General features: G+C 46.8%; 1 protein-coding gene across 2 annotated transcripts in view; it reads left to right on the top strand.

The window, feature by feature from the left end:
- FCSK (fucose kinase) overlaps nt 1-15,754 on the top strand; it is a 323,733-nt gene that overhangs the window by 12,241 nt on the left and 295,738 nt on the right. For both annotated transcript variants that reach the window (XM_088446232.1, XM_088446231.1), the window contains exons 3-6: nt 9,847-9,998; nt 10,131-10,181; nt 10,263-10,388; nt 10,641-10,713. In XM_088446232.1, coding sequence (XP_088302358.1) covers nt 9,847-9,998; nt 10,131-10,181; nt 10,263-10,388; nt 10,641-10,713 — 402 coding nt within the window. The remainder of the gene's footprint in view (nt 1-9,846; nt 9,999-10,130; nt 10,182-10,262; nt 10,389-10,640; nt 10,714-15,754) is intronic.

Raw genomic sequence — 15,754 nt, 5'->3', positions numbered from 1 at the left:
CTGAGAGTACACCTGGCAGTATCACTATACTGTAACGCTATATATACCCTGAGAGTACACCTGGCACTATCACTATACTGTAACGCTATATATACCCTGAGAGTACACCTGGCACTATCACTATACTGTAACGCTATATATACCCTGAGAGTACACCTGGCAGTATCACTATACTGTAACGCTATATATACCCTGAGAGTACACCTGGCAGTATCACTATACTGTAACGCTATCTATACCCTGAGAGTACACCTGGCACTATCACTATACTGTAACGCTATATACCCTGAGAGTACACCTGGCACTATCACTATACTGTAACGCTATATATCCTGAGAGTACACCTGGCAGTCTCACTATACTGTAACGCTATATACCCTGAGAGTACACCTGGCAGTCTCACTATACTGTAACGCTATATACCCTGAGAGTACACCTGGCAGTATCACTATACTGTAACGCTATATATACCTTGAGAGTACACCTGGCACTATCACTATACTGTAACGCTATATATACCCTGAGAGTACACCTGGCACTATCACTATACTGTAACGCTATATATACCCTGAGAGTACACCTGGCAGTATCACTATACTGTATCGCTATATACCCTGAGAGTACACCTGGCAGTATCACTATACTGTAACGCTATATACCCTGAGAGTACACCTGGCAGTCTCACTATACTGTAACGCTATATACCCTGAGAGTACACCTGGCAGTATCACTATACTGTAACGCTATATACCTTGAGAGTACACCTGGCACTCTCACTATACTGTGTCGCTATATATACCCTGAGAGTACACCTGGCAGTATCACTATACTGTAACGCTATATATACCCTGAGAGTACACCTGGCACTATCACTATACTGTAACGCTATATACCCTGAGAGTACACCTGGCACTATCACTATACTGTAACGCTATATATACCCTGAGAGTACACCTGGCAGTATCACTATACTGTACCGCTATATATACCCTGAGAGTACACCTGGCACTATCACTATACTGTAACGCTATATATACCCTGAGAGTACACCTGGCACTATCACTATACTGTAACGCTATATATACCCTGAGAGTACACCTGGCACTATCACTATACTGTAACGCTATATATACCCTGAGTGTACACCTGGCAGTATCACTATACTGTAACGCTATATATACCCTGAGAGTACACCTGGCACTATCACTATACTGTAACGCTATATACCCTGAGAGTACACCTGGCAGTATCACTATACTGTAACGCTATATATACCCTGAGAGTACACCTGCCAGTATCACTATACTGTAACGCTATATACCCTGAGAGTACACCTGGCACTATCACTATACTGTAACGCTATATATACCCTGAGAGTACACCTGGCACAATCACTATACTGTAACGCTATATATACCCTGAGAGTACACCTGGCACTATCACTATACTGTAACGCTATATACCCTGAGAGTACACCTGGCAGTATCACTATACTGTAACGCTATATATACCCTGAGAGTACACCTGGCACTATCACTATACTGTAATGCTATATATACCCTGAGAGTACACCTGGCACTATCACTATACTGTAACGCTATATATACCCTGAGAGTACACCTGGCAGTATCACTATACTGTAACGCTATATATACCCTGAGAGTACACCTGGCACTATCACTATACTGTAACGCTATATATACCCTGAGTGTACACCTGGCAGTATCACTATACTGTAACGCTATATATACCCTGAGAGTACACCTGGCACTATCACTATACTGTAACGCTATATACCCTGAGAGTACACCTGGCAGTATCACTATACTGTAACGCTATATATACCCTGAGAGTACACCTGCCAGTATCACTATACTGTAACGCTATATACCCTGAGAGTACACCTGGCACTATCACTATACTGTAACGCTATATATACCCTGAGAGTACACCTGGCACAATCACTATACTGTAACGCTATATATACCCTGAGAGTACACCTGGCACTATCACTATACTGTAACGCTATATATACCCTGAGAGTACACCTGGCACTATCACTATACTGTAACACTATATATACCCTGAGAGTACACCTGGCAGTATCACTATACTGTAACGCTATATATACCCTGAGAGTACACCTGGCAGTATCACTATACTGTAACGCTATATACCCTGAGAGTACACCTGGCAGTCTCACTATACTGTAACGCTATATACCCTGAGAGTACACCTGGCAGTCTCACTATACTGTAACGCTATATACCCTGAGAGTACACCTGGCAGTATCACTATACTGTAACGCTATATATACCTTGAGAGTACACCTGGCACTATCACTATACTGTAACGCTATATATACCCTGAGAGTACACCTGGCACTATCACTATACTGTAACGCTATATATACCCTGAGAGTACACCTGGCAGTATCACTATACTGTATCGCTATATACCCTGAGAGTACACCTGGCAGTATCACTATACTGTAACGCTATATACCCTGAGAGTACACCTGGCAGTCTCACTATACTGTAACGCTATATACCCTGAGAGTACACCTGGCAGTATCACTATACTGTAACGCTATATACCTTGAGAGTACACCTGGCACTATCACTATACTGTGTCGCTATATATACCCTGAGAGTACACCTGGCAGTATCACTATACTGTAACGCTATATATACCCTGAGAGTACACCTGGCACTATCACTATACTGTAACGCTATATACCCTGAGAGTACACCTGGCACTATCACTATACTGTAACGCTATATATACCCTGAGAGTACACCTGGCAGTATCACTATACTGTACCGCTATATATACCCTGAGAGTACACCTGGCACTATCACTATACTGTAACGCTATATATACCCTGAGAGTACACCTGGCACTATCACTATACTGTAACGCTATATACCCTGAGAGTACACCTGGCAGTATCACTATACTGTAACGCTATATACCCTGAGAGTACACCTGGCACTATCACTATACAGTAACGCTATATATACCCTGAGAGTACACCTGGCACTATCACTATACTGTAACGCTATATATACCCTGAGAGTACACCTGGCACTATCACTATATATACCCTGAGAGTACACCTGGCAGTATCACTATACTGTAATTCTATATACCCTGAGAGTACACCTGGCACTATCACTATACTGTAACGCTGTATATACCCTGAGAGTACACCTGGCACTATCACTATACTGTAACGCTATATATACCCTGAGAGTACACTTGGCACTATCACTATACTGTAACGCTATATATACCCTGAGAGTACACCTGGCAGTATCACTATACTGTAACGCTATATATACCCTGAGAGTACACCTGGCACTATCACTATACTGTAACGCTATATATACCCTGAGAGTACACCTGGCACTATCACTATACTGTAACGCTATATACCCTGAGAGTACACCTGGCACTATCACTATACTGTAATGCTATATATCCTGAGAGTACACCTGGCACTATCACTATACTGTAACGCTATATACCCTGAGAGTACACCTGGCAGTCTCACTATACTGTAACGCTATATACCCTGAGAGTACACCTGGCAGTATCACTATACTGTAACGCTATATGTACCTTGAGAGTACACCTGGCACTATCACTATACTGTAACGCTATATATACCCTGAGAGTACACCTGGCACTATCACTATACTGTAACGCTATATATACCCTGAGAGTACACCTGGCAGTATCACTATATATACCCTGAGAGTACACCTGGCAGTATCACTATACTGTAATGCTATATACCCTGAGAGTACACCTGGCACTATCACTATACTGTAACGCTATATATACCCTGAGAGTACACCTGGCACTATCACTATACTGTAACGCTATATATACCCTGAGAGTACACTTGGCACTATCACTATACTGTAACGCTATATATACCCTGAGAGTACACCTGGCAGTATCACTATACTGTAACGCTATATATACCCTGAGAGTACACCTGGCACTATCACTATACTGTATCGCTATATACCCTGAGAGTACACCTGGCAGTATCACTATACTGTAACGCTATATACCCTGAGAGTACACCTGGCAGTATCACTATACTGTATCGCTATATACCCTGAGAGTACACCTGGCAGTATCACTATACTGTAACGCTATATACCCTGAGAGTACACCTGGCACTATCACTATACTGTAACGCTATATATACCCTGAGAGTACACCTGGCAGTATCACTATACTGTAACGCTATATATACCCTGAGAGTACACCTGGCACTATCACTATACTGTAACGCTATATATACCCTGAGAGTACACCTGGCACTATCACTATACTGTAACGCTATATACCCTGAGAGTACACCTGGCAGTATCACTATACTGTAACGCTATATACCCTGAGAGTACACCTGGCACTATCACTATACAGTAACGCTATATATACCCTGAGAGTACACCTGGCACTATCACTATACTGTAACGCTATATATACCCTGAGAGTACACCTGGCAGTATCACTATATATACCCTGAGAGTACACCTGGCAGTATCACTATACTGTAATGCTATATACCCTGAGAGTACACCTGGCACTATCACTATACTGTAACGCTATATATACCCTGAGAGTACACCTGGCACTATCACTATACTGTAACGCTATATATACCCTGAGAGTACACTTGGCACTATCACTATACTGTAACGCTATATATACCCTGAGAGTACACCTGGCAGTATCACTATACTGTAACGCTATATATACCCTGAGAGTACACCTGGCACTATCACTATACTGTAACGCTATATATACCCTGAGAGTACACCTGGCACTATCACTATACTGTAACGCTATATACCCTGAGAGTACACCTGGCACTATCACTATACTGTAATGCTATATATCCTGAGAGTACACCTGGCACTATCACTATACTGTAACGCTATATACCCTGAGAGTACACCTGGCAGTCTCACTATACTGTAACGCTATATACCCTGAGAGTACACCTGGCAGTATCACTATACTGTAACGCTATATATACCTTGAGAGTACACCTGGCAATATCACTATACTGTAACGCTATACATACCCTGAGAGTATACCTGGCAGTATCACTATACTGTAACGCTATATATACCCTGAGAGTACACCTGGCACTATCACTATACTGTAACGCTATATATACCCTGAGAGTACACCTGGCAGTATCACTATACTGTAACGCTATATATACCCTGAGAGTACACCTGGCACTATCACTATACTGTAACGCTATATACCCTGAGAGTACACCTGGCAGTATCACTATACTGTAACGCTATATACCCTGAGAGTACACCTGGCACTATCACTATACTGTAACGCTATATACCCTGAGAGTACACCTGGCAGTATCACTATACTGTTACGCTATATACCCTGAGAGTACACCTGGCACTATCACTATACTGTAACGCTATATATACCCTGAGAGTACACCTGGCACTATCACTATACTGTAACGCTATATATACCCTGAGAGTACACCTGGCACTATCACTATACTGTAACGCTATATATACCCTGAGAGTACACCTGGCACTATCACTGTACTGTAACGCTATATACCCTGAGAGTACACCTGGCACTATCACTATACTGTAACGCTATATACCCTGAGAGTACACCTGGCACTATCACTATACTGTAACGCTATATACCCTGAGAGTACACCTGGCAGTATCACTATACTGTAACGCTATATATACCCTGAGAGTACACCTGGCACTATCACTATACTGTAACGCTATATATACCCTGAGAGTACACCTGGCACTATCACTATACTGTAACGCTATATATACCCTGAGAGTACACCTGGCAGTATCACTATACTGTAACGCTATATATACCCTGAGAGTACACCTGGCACTATCACTATACTGTAACGCTATATATACCCTGAGAGTACACCTGGCACTATCACTATACTGTAACGCTATCTATACCCTGAGAGTACACCTGGCACTATCACTATACTGTAACGCTATATACCCTGAGAGTACACCTGGCACTATCACTATACTGTAACGCTATATATCCTGAGAGTACACCTGGCAGTCTCACTATACTGTAACGCTATATACCCTGAGAGTACACCTGGCAGTCTCACTATACTGTAACGCTATATACCCTGAGAGTACACCTGGCAGTATCACTATACTGTAACGCTATATATACCTTGAGAGTACACCTGGCACTATCACTATACTGTAACGCTATATATACCCTGAGAGTATACCTGGCAGTATCACTATACTGTAACGCTATATACCCTGAGAGTACACCTGGCAGTATCACTATACTGTAACGCTATATACCCTGAGAGTACACCTGGCAGTCTCACTATACTGTAACGCTATATACCCTGAGAGTACACCTGGCAGTATCACTATACTGTAACGCTATATACCCTGAGAGTACACCTGGCACTATCACTATACTGTAACGCTATATATACCCTGAGAGTACACCTGGCACTATCACTATATTGTAACGCTATATATACCCTGAGAGTACACCTGGCACTATCACTATACTGTAACGCTATATACCCTGAGAGTACACCTGGCACTATCACTATACTGTAACGCTATATATACCCTGAGAGTACACCTGGCACTATCACTATACTGTAACGCTATATATACCCTGAGAGTACACCTGGCACTATCACTATACTGTAACGCTATATATACCCTGAGAGTACACCTGGCACTATCACTGTACTGTAACGCTATATACCCTGAGAGTACACCTGGCACTATCACTATACTGTAACGCTATATACCCTGAGAGTACACCTGGCACTATCACTATACTGTAACGCTATATATACCCTGAGAGTACACCTGGCACTATCACTATACTGTAATGCTATATACCCTGAGATTACACCTGGCACTATCACTATACTGTAACGCTATATATACCCTGAGTGTACACCTGGCAGTATCACTATACTGTTACGCTATATACCCTGAGAGTACACCTGGCACTATCACTATGCTGTAACGCTATATATACCCTGAGAGTACACCTGGCACTATCACTATACTGTAACGCTATATATACCCTGAGAGTACACCTGGCACTATCACTATGCTGTAACGCTATATACCCTGAGAGTACACCTGGCAGTATCACTATACTGTAACGTTATATATACCCTGAGAGTACACCTGGCAGTATCACTATACTGTAAAGTTATATACCCTGAGAGTACACCTGGCACTATCACTATTCTGTAACGCTATATATACCCTGAGAGTACACCTTGCACTATCACTATACTGTAACACTATATATACCCTGAGAGTACACCTGGCAGTATCACTATACTGTAACGCTATATATACCCTGAGAGTACACCTGGCACTATCACTATACTGTAACGTTATATATACCCTGAGAGTACACCTGGCAGTATCACTATACTGTAACGCTATATACCCTTAGAGTACACCTGGCAGTATCACTATACTATAACGCTATATATACCCTGAGAGTACACCTGGCACTATCACTATACTGTAACGCTATATGTACCCTGAGAGTACACCTGGCAGTATCTCTATACTGTAACGCTATATACCCTGAGAGTACACCTGGCACTATCACTATACTGTAACGCTATATATACCCTGAGAGTACACCTGGCACTATCACTATACTGTAACGCTATATATACCCTGAGAGTACACCTGGCAGTATCTCTATACTGTAACGCTATATACCCTGAGAGTACACCTGGCACTATCACTATACTGTAACGCTATATATACCCTGAGAGTACACCTGGCACTATCACTATACTGTAACGCTATATATACCCTGAGAGTACACCTGGCACTATCACTATACTGTAACGCTATATATACCCTGAGAGTACACCTGGCACTATCACTATACTGTAACGCTATATATACCCTGAGAGTACACCTGGCAGTATCACTATACTGTAACACTATATATACCCTGAGAGTACACCTGGCAGTATCACTATACTGTAACGCTATATATACCCTGAGAGTACATCTGGCACTATCACTGTACTGTAACGCTATATACCCTGAGAGTACACCTGGCACTATCACTATACTGTAACGCTATATACCCTGAGAGTACACCTGGCACTATCACTATACTGTAATGCTATATATACCCTGAGAGTACACCTGGCAGTATCACTATACTGTAACGCTATATATACCCTGAGAGTACACCTGGCAGTATCACTATTCTGTAACGCTATATACCCTGAGAGTACACCTGGCACTATCACTATACTGTAACGCTATATATACCCTGAGAGTACACCTGGCAGTATCACTATACTGTAACACTATATATACCCTGAGAGTACACCTGGCAGTATCACTATACTATAACGCTATATATACCCTGAGAGTACACCTGGCACTATCACTATACTGTAACGCTATATGTACCCTGAGAGTACACCTGGCAGTATCTCTATACTGTAACGCTATATACCCTGAGAGTACACCTGGCACTATCACTATACTGTAACGCTATATATACCCTGAGAGTACACCTGGCACTATCACTATACTGTAACGCTATATATACCCTGAGAGTACACCTGGCAGTATCTCTATACTGTAACGCTATATACCCTGAGAGTACACCTGGCACTATCACTATACTGTAACGCTATATATACCCTGAGAGTACACCTGGCACTATCACTATACTGTAACGCTATATATACCCTGAGAGTACACCTGGCACTATCACTATACTGTAACGCTATATATACCCTGAGAGTACACCTGGCACTATCACTATACTGTAACGCTATATATACCCTGAGAGTACACCTGGCAGTATCACTATACTGTAACACTATATATACCCTGAGAGTACACCTGGCAGTATCACTATACTGTAACGCTATATATACCCTGAGAGTACATCTGGCACTATCACTGTACTGTAACGCTATATACCCTGAGAGTACACCTGGCACTATCACTATACTGTAACGCTATATACCCTGAGAGTACACCTGGCACTATCACTATACTGTAATGCTATATATACCCTGAGAGTACACCTGGCAGTATCACTATACTGTAACGCTATATATACCCTGAGAGTACACCTGGCAGTATCACTATTCTGTAACGCTATATACCCTGAGAGTACACCTGGCACTATCACTATACTGTAACGCTATATATACCCTGAGAGTACACCTGGCAGTATCACTATACTGTAACACTATATATACCCTGAGAGTACACCTGGCAGTATCACTATACTGTAACGCTATATATACCCTGAGAGTACACCTGGCACTATCACTATACTGTAACGCTATATATACCCTTAGAGTACACCTGGCAGTATCACTATACTGTAACGCTATATATACCCTGAGAGTACACCTGGCACTATCACTATACTGTAACGCTATATGTACCCTGAGAGTACACCTGGCAGTATCACTATACTGTAACGCTATATGCCCTGAGAGTACACCTGGCACTATCACTATACTGTAACGCTATATACCCTGAGAGTACACCTTGCACTATCACTATACTGTAACGCTATATATACCCTGAGAGTACACCTGGCACTATCACTATACTGTAACGCTATATATACCCTGAGAGTACACCTGGCACTCTCACTATACTGTAACGCTATATACCCTGAGAGTACACCTGTCACTATCACTATACTGTAACGCTATATACCCTGAGAGTCTCATTGTGCCATATATCAGTAATGAACGCTGTATTGTATCACTCCTAGAGCTGGAGATCAGACAGCGTCGGGGTGTTGTTCCCGCTGGCACCTTGATACTGGTAGTGGAAGACCCTCAGACCCATGTAGGGAGTGGAGGAGCCTCGCTGAATGCTCTGCTGGTGGCCACGGAACATCTGAGTGCACGTGCTGGGTACATGGTATGTATCTCACGTTATCATGCAGGAGGATTACATACTACACGGTGCAAATAGTACATATGGGCAGATATCCTTAGTTACTTATTGAATATTAGCTTTTATGACTCTTGTTATCTGGTGATTTCCCTGCAGGTAGTTTCTGCAGATGTCCTGCAGGGGGCGCGACTTGTCATCCTTCATACGGTGAGTGGGAAATATATCATGAATATATTATAATATTATACATGTCACTGATTGCCGAGGTAACCCCGTGTTTTCTGCAAGGGGCGAGATTTCCTTTTTGATGACTGTGGTCGCGTTTTCACTGTCCTACCGGTGGAGGATCCTCGGGTGCTGGTAGAATCCGTCACCTGCAACTTGGACAGTCTGCTGAACACGTTGAGGCATCAGGTGATGTGTGAACTGCGTGTGCGCCGTGCAGAACATGTGTTGTATGTGGGGGTTATTTCTGCTCCAGAATTGCGCAATTCCTAGAGTTATACTTTACTTTTTCTATGTATCCAGTAATGTGTACATCTGGGCTGCAGCTCCACAATTAGATTGTCAGCTCTGAAGTATATACTCGGGTGGCGGGGCTATAATAATAGGTACATTGCACCTCAATGTTATTAACTTCATGTTCTAATATTGGATCCCGATTAGCTATGTCCTGGCTCCCCTCCTGGTGTCTGGATCTGCAGCACTGATATGACTTTGTCTCTACGCTCTAACCCGCGTGAGTACCCGGTGTTACATGTCCATCTGCATTCGGCTGACCTCCTTCCCATATCACTGCCACCACATCCATCTTTCCCCTCATTCTTTTCCATCCTCATCATCATCTTTCTCCTTCTTTCCTCCTTCCATCCCTGTACACTACTGGCTTCCCTCATCACCAACTTCCCATCTCCCTTTCCCCTTCCATCCCTCCTCACTCCAGCCTCCCTGTCTCCCTTCCTTTCCTTTCCCCTTCCATCCCTCCTCACTCCAGCCTCCCTGTCTCCCTTCCTTCCCATCCTCCTTCCATCCCTCCTCACTCCTGCCTCCCTGTCTCCTTTCCTTCCCTTCCTCCTTCCATCCCTCCTCACTCCAGCCTCCCTGTCTCCCTTCCTTTCCTTTCCCCTTCCTCCCTCCTCATTCTAGCCTCCCTGTCTCCCTTCCTTTCCTTTCCCCTTCCTCCCTCCTCATTCTAGCCCCCGTCTCCCTTCCTTCCCTTCCTCCTTCCATCCCTCCTCATTCTAGCCTCCCTGTCTCCCTTCCTTCCCTTGTCACTCCAGCCTCCCTGTCTCCCTTCCTACCCTTTCCCCTTCCATCCCTCCTCACTCCAGCCTCCCTGTCTCCCTTCCTTCCCTTTCCCCTTCCATCCCTCCTCACTCCAGCCTCCCTGTCTCCCTTCCTTCCCTTCCTCCCTCCTCACTCCAGCCTCTCTGTCTTTCTTCCTTCCCTTTCCCCTTCCATCCCTCCTCACTCCAGCCTCTCTGTCTCCCTTCCTTCCCTTTCCCCTTCTATCCCTCCTCACTCCATCCTCCCTGTCTCCCTTCCTTTCCTTTCCCCTTCCTCCCTCCTTATTCTAGCCACCCTGTCTCCCTTCCTTTCCTTTCCCCTTCCATCCCTCCTCACTCCAGCCTGTATCCCTTCCTTCCCTTTCCCCTTCCATCCCTCCACACTCCAGCCTCCCTGTCTCCCTTACTTCCCTTTCCCCTTCCATCCCTCCTCACTCCAGCCTCCCTGTCTCCCTTTCTTCCCTTCCTCCTTCCTCCCTCCTCACTCCAGCCTCTCTGTCTCCTTCCTTCCCTTGTCACTCCAGCCTCCCTGTCTCCCTTCTTCCCTTTCCCCTTCCATCCCTCCTCATTCTAGCCTCTCTGTCTCCCTTCTTCCCTTTCCCCTTCAATCCCTCCTCCCTATCTCCCTTCCTTCCCTTCCTCCTTCCTCCCTCCTCACTCCAGCCTCTCTGTCTCCCTTCCTTCCCTTTACCCTTCCATCCCTCCTCATTCCAGCCTCCCTATCTCCCTTCCTTCCCTTTCCCCTTCCATCCCTCCTCACTCCAGCCTCCCTGTCTCCCTTCCTTCCCTTGTCACTCCAGCCTCTCTGTCTCCCTTCTTCCCTTTCCCCTTCCATCCCTCCTCATTCTAGCCCCCGTCTCCCTTCCTTCCCTTTCTCCTTCCATCCCTCCTCATTCTAGCCTCCCTGTCTCCCTTCCTTCCCTTGTCACTCCAGCCTCCCTGTCTCCCTTCCTTCCCTTTCCCCTTCCATCCCTCCTCACTCCAGCCTCCCTGTCTCCCTTCCTTCCCTTTCCCCTTCCATCCCTCCACACTCCAGCCTCCCTGTCTCCCTTCCTTCCCTTCCTCCCTCCTCACTCCAGCCTCTCTGTCTCCCTTCCTTCCCTTTCCCCTTCCATCCCTCCTCACTCCAGCCTCTCTGTCTCCCTTCCTTCCCTTTCCCCTTCCATCCCTCCTCACTCCAGCCTCTCTGTCTCCCTTCCTTCCCTTTCCCCTTCCATCCCTCCTCACTCCAGCCTCCCTGTCTCCCTTCCTTTAATTTCCCCTTCCATCCCTCCTCACTCCAGCCTCCCTGTCTCCCTTCCTTCCCATCCTCCTTCCATCCCTCCTCACTCCAGCCTCCCTGTCTCCTTTCCTTCCCTTCCTCCTTCCATCCCTCCTCACTCCAGCCTCCCTGTCTCCCTTCCTTTCCTTTCCCCTTCCTCCCTCCTTATTCTAGCCACCCTGTCTCCCTTCCTTTCCTTTCCCCTTCCATCCCTCCTCACTCCAGCCTGTCTCCCTTCCTTCCCTTTCCCCTTCCATCCCTCCACACTCCAGCCTACCTGTCTCCCTTCCTTCCCTTTCCCCTTCCATCCCTCCTCACTCCAGCCTCCCTGTCTCCCTTCCTTCCCTTCCTCCCTCCTCACTCCAGCCTCTCTGTCTCCTTCCTTCCCTTTCCTCTTCCATCCCTCCTCACTCCAGCCTCCCTATCTCCCTTCCTTCCCTTTCCCCTTCCATCCCTCCTCACTCCAGCCTCCCTGTCTCCCTTCCTTCCCTTGTCACTCCAGCCTCCCTGTCTACCTTTTTCCCTTTCCCCTTCCATCCCTCCTCATTCTAGCCTCTCTGTCTCACTTCTTCCCTTTCCCCTTCAATCCCTCCTCCCTATCTCCCTTCCTTCCCTTCCTCCTTCCTCCCTCCTCACTCCAGCCTCTCTGTCTCCCTTCCTTCCCTTTCCCCTTCCATCCCTCCTCACTCCAGCCTCCGTCTCCCTTCCTTCCCTTGTCACTCCAGCCTCTCTGTCTCCCTTCTTCCCTTTCCCCTTCAATCCCTCCTCCCTATCTCCCTTCCTTCCCTTGTCACTCCAGCCTCCCGTCTCCCTTCTTCCCTTTCCCCTTCCTTCTCTTCCTCCTTCCATCCCTCCTCACTCCAGCCTCCCTGTCTCCCTTCTTCCCTTTCCCCTTCCTTCCCTTCCTCCTTCCATTCCTTGTCACTCCAGCCTCCCTGTCTCCCTTCCTTCCCTTCCTCCTTCCATCCCTCCTCATTGTAGCCTCCCTGTCTTCCTTCCTACCCTTGTCACTCCAGCCTCCCTGTCTCCCTTCTTCCCTTTCCCCTTCCATCCCTCCTCACTAGCCTCCCTGTCTCCCTTCCTTCCCTTTCCCCTTCATCCTTCCCCCCTTCCATCCCTCCTCACTCTAGCCTCCCTGTCTCCCTTCCTTCCCTTCCTCTTTCCATCCCTCCTTACTCCATCCTCCCTGTCTCCCTTCCTTCCCTTCCATCCCTTGTCACTGCAGCCTCCCTGTCTCCCATCCTTCTTCCATCCCTCCTCACTCCAGCCTCCCTGTCTCCCTTCCTTCCCTTCCTCCTTCCATCCCTTGTCACTCCATCCTCCGTCTCCCTTCACTTCCTCCCTGTCTTCCTTCCTTCCCTTCCATCCCTCCTCACTACATCAGTGATGTGCGGTGAGGTCAATGGCTGGGAGGCGCACATGGAGATGCGTCTGACTGCTGGGAGCCTGCCTCATCCCCTACTCACTGTTACTCTCCCCTCACTACACTAAGCTTCAGTGTCCATTGATTCTCCTACCTGCATCACTGTGTCTTCTCTTGCTGCTGCTGCTAATTGAGCTCCGATTTGTAGTGCACTTCCTGGTCACATGACACATTTAAGGTGACCTTCAGTGCTCAAGGAATGCCCACAATAATCAGAGGCATGCCTCTATTAGCTCTCTTTCTGTGCAGCTTACTGCCCGTAGTGTGGCCACGCCCCCAAGTCTGCAAGCAGTGTCTGACTATATAGAAGTGAGGCTGAACTGTTCCTGCCTCATCTTTCATCTCCCTGCAGTCTCAGTGACCAGTCCCAGCTAGTGAGTGTTAACTATAAAAATGATTACAACAAACAAAGAAGATGTTTAAAAGTTATAAATATCTTCATTGTATTATTCTAATCATTTTTATATCCGATCTCAGGAGTATGACAGGGGAGGCTCTGCCTCTCCGGCCTACCCTGTGCACTCCATCCTCTGTGTCTCCCTTCCTTCCCTTCCTCCTTCCATCCCTCCTCACTACCAGCCTCTCTGCCTCTCCTCCCTCCCTCTTACCCTAACCACCAACCTCCCTGCTTCCCTACTTTCTACCATTTCTCCTCATTAGCAATCTCTCTCCTTTCCCTCCCTACTCACCATCAACTTACCTGTCACCCTTCACTTCCTCTATCCCTCCTCACCTCCAACATCTGTCTCCCTTACCTTCCTTTCTACCCCCTCTCCACGTACATCCCTGTCTTCTTTCCCTTCCTTCCTCCTTCCATCCCTCCTTACCACTGACATCCCTCTCTCCATTCCCTTCCTTCCTCCTTCCATCCCTCCTTACCACCGACATCACTTACCACCGACTTCCTTCCTCCTTCCATCCCTCCTCGCCACCGACATCCCTGTCTCCATTCCCTTCCTTCCTCCTTCCATCCCTCCTTACCACCGACATCCCTTACCACCGACTTCCTTCCCCCTTCCATCCCTCCTTACCACTGACATCCCTCTCTCCATTCCCTTCCTTCCTCCTTCCATCCCTCCTTACCACCGACATCCCTTACCACCAACTTCCTTCCCCCTTCCATCCCTCCTTACCACTGACATCCCTCTCTCCATTCCCTTTCTTCCTCCTTTCATCCCTCCTCGCCACCGACATCCCTGTCTCCTTTCCCTTCCTTCCTCCTTCCATCCCTCCTTACCACCGACATTCCTTACCACCAACTTCCTTCCCCCTTCCATCCCTCCTTACCACTGACATCCCTCTCTCCATTCCCTTCCTTCCTCCTTCCATCCCTCCTTACCACCGACATCCCTTACCACCGACTTCCTTCCCCCTTCCATCCCTCCTTACCACTGACATCCCTCTCTCCATTCCCTTCCTTCCCCCTTCCATCCCTCCTTACCACTGACATCCCTGTCTCCTTTCCCTTCCTTCCCCCTTCCATCCCTCCTTACCACTGACTCCCCTGTCTCCATTCCCTTTCTTCCTCCTTCCATCCTTCCTTACCACATTCATCCCTCTCTTCTTTCCTTCCCCCTTCAATATCGCCTTACCACTGACATCCCTGTCTCCTTTCCCTTCCTTCCTCCTTCCATCCCTCCTCGCCACCGACATCCCTCTCTCCTTTCCCTTCCTTCCTCCTTACATCCCTCCTTACCACCGACATCCCTGTTGTCTTCCCTCCTCACCGCCAACCTCCGTATCTCTCTTCCCTCCCTCCATCTCTCCTCATACTGGCCTCCCTCGTCCTTTTCTGCCTTCACACTGTCTG

Source organism: Taudactylus pleione, unplaced genomic scaffold, assembly GCF_031769625.1.
Source record: "Taudactylus pleione unplaced genomic scaffold, aTauple2 ptg000394l, whole genome shotgun sequence".
NCBI lineage: Eukaryota > Metazoa > Chordata > Amphibia > Anura > Myobatrachidae > Taudactylus > Taudactylus pleione.
This window is presented reverse-complemented; position numbering and strand designations above follow the sequence as displayed.